At 44.8% G+C, this 4,043-nt stretch overlaps 2 protein-coding genes across 2 annotated transcripts in view; both read right to left on the minus strand.

The window, feature by feature from the left end:
* The window catches only part of gapdh (glyceraldehyde-3-phosphate dehydrogenase), a 4,396-nt gene extending 3,750 nt beyond the window's left edge, over positions 1-646 (minus strand). Inside the window, exons 1-2 of the mRNA XM_008322753.3 lie at positions 533-646; positions 45-90 (exon numbers count right to left, since the gene is read on the minus strand). Of these exons, the coding sequence (XP_008320975.1) occupies positions 45-67 (23 nt within the window). The 5' untranslated portion in view covers positions 68-90; positions 533-646. The remainder of the gene's footprint in view (positions 1-44; positions 91-532) is intronic.
* Positions 647-3,178: 2,532 nt separating this feature from the next.
* The window catches only part of nppcl (natriuretic peptide C-like), a 6,192-nt gene continuing 5,327 nt past the window's right edge, over positions 3,179-4,043 (minus strand). The window contains exon 3 of the mRNA XM_008322752.3: positions 3,179-3,893. Within this exon, the coding sequence (XP_008320974.1) occupies positions 3,597-3,893 (297 nt within the window). The 3' untranslated portion in view covers positions 3,179-3,596. The remainder of the gene's footprint in view (positions 3,894-4,043) is intronic.

The following is a 4,043-nucleotide window of genomic DNA, read 5'->3' on the forward strand; positions in this document are numbered from 1 at the left end:
GGGGGGTCGAGGGGGTGGGGGGTGAGATCGGAGAGTTGTCTTACCCATTGATTCCAACTTTCACCATGTTGCCGTGGTAATTCTAGTCCTCTGCAGAACAACAGTAAAAAAAAACAGAACCAGGTTCAGGAATTGATGAAAATAATAATTATAAACGATTACGATGAAACACTTTAAAAGTCAGTTGTCGTCAAAAATCTGTCAGAGGGTCAAGAAGCAGCAGCAGTCGGAGGTTTCTGACCTCAGTCTAAGACCGTCTGTTGACCACCCGTCCGTTAAAATCAGCAACAAAAGTCAAGAACTGAAACTTTTCCACTTCTGAACTGAATCCATTCAAACAACAAACGACTTTCAGCTCAATCACCTCCAGGCAGACCGGTAATAACTAGGTAATAACTAGGTAATGACTAGGTCATAAGGTAATGACCATCAGCAGCCTGGTCCTCCTGGTCCTCACACCCACACACACACATATATTTACACATATATTTACATATAAAACAATCATGTTGGACTCATGTTGAAAAGTTACCGTTTGTGAGAAGCCTCAGTCTGTCTTGCGACTCCGGGTGTGAGTGGGGACGAGCAAAGTTTAGCTGTGACTTTTTATGATTGAGCAGAGGTTAGGCCACGCCCCCTCGGCGGTGTGTCCACTCCCCCGCCCTCCCCCTCTGAATGTCAAGGTCGTCAGGCTGCAGAGACTTCACCATTATCTCAGCTCCTCTGCTGCTTATTATAGACCGCACATTATCACAGGGAGGACGGCTGCGTGTCTGAGGCTGAGCTTCTCCTGGGGGGGCGCGGGGGGGGGCTGATAAAGAGGGGGGGCTTCAGTGACCTTCTCAGTAAACACAGAGACACAGAGCGAGGGAAGGACGCGGGGATCAAATCTCCGTCTTCTGACTCTGACATTTAATGTCCAAAGACCACGACCCTTCACTTTCAGAGCCTCTCCTCTCATCTCTGCCTCTCCATCCCTGACCCCCACCAACTGACCCCCCCCCCCCATCACTCATGAGACGGCTGCAGAGACAGCACCTTCTATTTTCTCCCTCTCCTTTATCATTCACGACCTTCTCAGTGAAAAAAACCTGGATTTTAAAAACCAAAGATGAAGGAAGTTCCTCGTCATCGATGCTCGACGCGTCGGTCACTCAGGGGTCGTCACGTTAACCGACGCGTCTGAGCGATAGCTGTGTCATGAAGCTAATGATGCGCTGGGATTTTAACTTTCATTTAAATTAAATTCAAGTCTCATAACAAAATCTGTGGTAAAAAAAATGTAAAGGTTAAAATAAAAAGAGCAAATTTAATTTGATTTAAAAAGAAGAAAAAGAAGATAAATCAGTGTTTGTCTATTTTTTATTGGACCATTTTTTAAAAATAAATAAATCTTTACTTCTTTGTGATAAAATTTTAAAAAAACGTTTTATGTATTTTTTTTATTCACCACAATTCTAAAAAATAGATTAGTAACAACTAAATACATTTTGAAAAGTGGAGCACGGGGCCCCCTAGTGTCGTGTGGAGCTATCCCAGGGCGCACAGCAGGACTAATAATATTTATATTTCATATCATTTTTACTTTAGTTAAGCAGCAATTTATTAAAAATATTTCATAAAGTAACGCCTCACTGGTCGCCCACCTGTGGGTCTCGACCCAGTGCTTGGAAACACTTGGTACAAAGAAGTGAAGAATTTTCTTAAATGAGACGTTCAATGACCCACAGCAGGTCCAGGACATTTCATAACCACATGTATTTACAGCTACTCTAACACATATTATTACTCCGTGCTGTGACATTAGTACTTCACTCAGAGGGAGAAGTTCCGGTGCCTCCTGACCGACCAGTACTGACAGAGTCTGTGGTCTGTCACCACAGCAGACCATTGTGCACCTACCGACCTCCCAGTCACGTGACCTGTACGAACCGGTGTCACAATGGTCGGTGCCGCCGTGTGCTGTGGCCGCGGTCCAACGGCGGAGACATAGCTGAACTACCAGCAGCCTGGCCTCTGCTCCGCAGCTTAAGGTCAGCGAGGGGAAGTAAAGGTCAGGCTAAGTTTAGACGCTGGCTGGTGAGTCCGGCTGGGCCACGTCCTCCTCCTCGTCCTCTGTCGGCCGTAGACGCCGCTGCCCACGGACCACACGTCCAGTGGTCCGGTCTACAGCTGGTCCGTGTCCGTGTCCGGGTGATGATTTCACGGGTTGTAGAGTTAAAACTTCACCGCAAAGTCCGGACAACTTTGACATTTACATGTGTTAGCACACAACTGGGCAAAAACAGAGCACTGCCATCTAGTGTTGAAATATAAAATAACAACATAACTTTCTTTTTTAAATTATTATTATAATAACTGAATAATTTATTTTGATTTAACTGCACATTTTTTGTTCCCGCGTAATTAATAATTATGATTCTTATATGTTTTAATTATATGAACACTTTGTGACGTCACAAGTGCTAGCACTTCATAGATACACGAAGCAGAAACCGGATGTTCGTGCGTCAATCATCTTGCGGTCAGTGTGGTTAAAATTTTCATTACTATAATTATTGATTCCATTTCCAAAAAGCAAAAAAATAAAATAAAAACCCAGGTTAATACTTCTATTAAAAAAATGACTAAAAAATTGTTTAGTTTTCATCTAGTTTCGTACTGGCTTTTCCTACTCGTTTCGACTCTTAATGTGCTCTGGCGCCCCCTAGGAGAGAAATTGCTCACACGAATGCCCTTGTGAAATTTAGAATTCTTAAACTAAAAAAATCTATTTATTCTGATTGGATATTTCTTTCTCCGTGTTCAGATATAGTCACGTGACCATCAGGAAAATTCTTCACCGGTTTCTCCTGAATTTGTGAGTCAACCACGAGGAACGTCGGAGCTGATTCTCAGCCTTAAAATAATTTCATCAAAATCCAAATGTGATCCGGGCCGTTCCTGTTCCCACTCCTGCCCGTGGGCAACTCTTCCAGAAATGTTGCCCCCGGTTCTTCTGCTGTCACGTCAGCCTGAACTCAGGAGCAGCCGTGAGATCAGACCGAGCTGGAGCGGACGATTCTTCCAGCTCGGAGTTAAACTTTGTTTATTTCTAACTAATTTGTTCATTTTTAACTTAACTTACTTACTAACTTAACAATTTTTTTTTATTTTGTAAGAAAAACAAAAACATACGGCAAATGACAAATCCATTTATTCATGCAAATTATAGATATATAAAAAAAATAAACAATGAGCAGAAAAAAACTGGGCCACATCCCAACTGGACTGCAGTCCACTCCACCTGATGTAGACCAGACCTACACGTCTAAAAATACATCAAGTACAAATACTTAAAAACAAAACAAAAACATGTAACAACAACGCTAACGTTGAACGAGCACAGGTCACATGGTACAGCTAACTGACGCTACAGCGGCTCTGCTAAATGATGGCGTGTGTTTTTAGTGGTTTCGGGTGAAAAAGCACATGAGCGGCGGCGTCTGCGTGTTCACGACAAACTACACGTTCCCTACAGACGGGTGAGAACTCTTCACCTAATATGATCTAACACAGATGTCACCTCTCAGGACCGCACCCCTCTGTTTTCACCACTAACAGCCAAGTCCACTCATGGACCCGATCCGGTCCAGTTTCAGGCCGAAGCACCCTCTGTTCCAGCCCCTCCGTGAGCGGTCGGGTTCGGCGCGCTTCTGATTTGCCAGGGCGCCTTTGAGCAGACGCAGCCAGGGGCTCTCGGGCGGCGACTGTGGATCGGCCCATTTGGGAAACTCTGCCCCCTTGACCCCCGAGGAGAGGGTGGACTGCTCCTCAGGTTGGCTGCTCAGCAGGTTCTCCAGGTCGCCCAGCGTTGAAAGGTCGTTGTAGCGGTCCAGGAACTGCTCCATGAACTGAGGAGCGGAAAAGAGAGAAAAAGAAATTGAATCATGAGTGAGTGTAGGAGGAAGAATAATTCAATCACAGATACATTACATTACTCTGCCTTCACCCCCCCCCCACGGCAACACACTGAACCGACCACCGTCTCACACACCACCAAC

The sequence above is a fragment of the Cynoglossus semilaevis genome, chromosome 13, assembly GCF_000523025.1.
Source record: "Cynoglossus semilaevis isolate Cse_v1.0 chromosome 13, Cse_v1.0, whole genome shotgun sequence".
Classification (NCBI taxonomy): Eukaryota; Metazoa; Chordata; class Actinopteri; order Pleuronectiformes; family Cynoglossidae; genus Cynoglossus; species Cynoglossus semilaevis.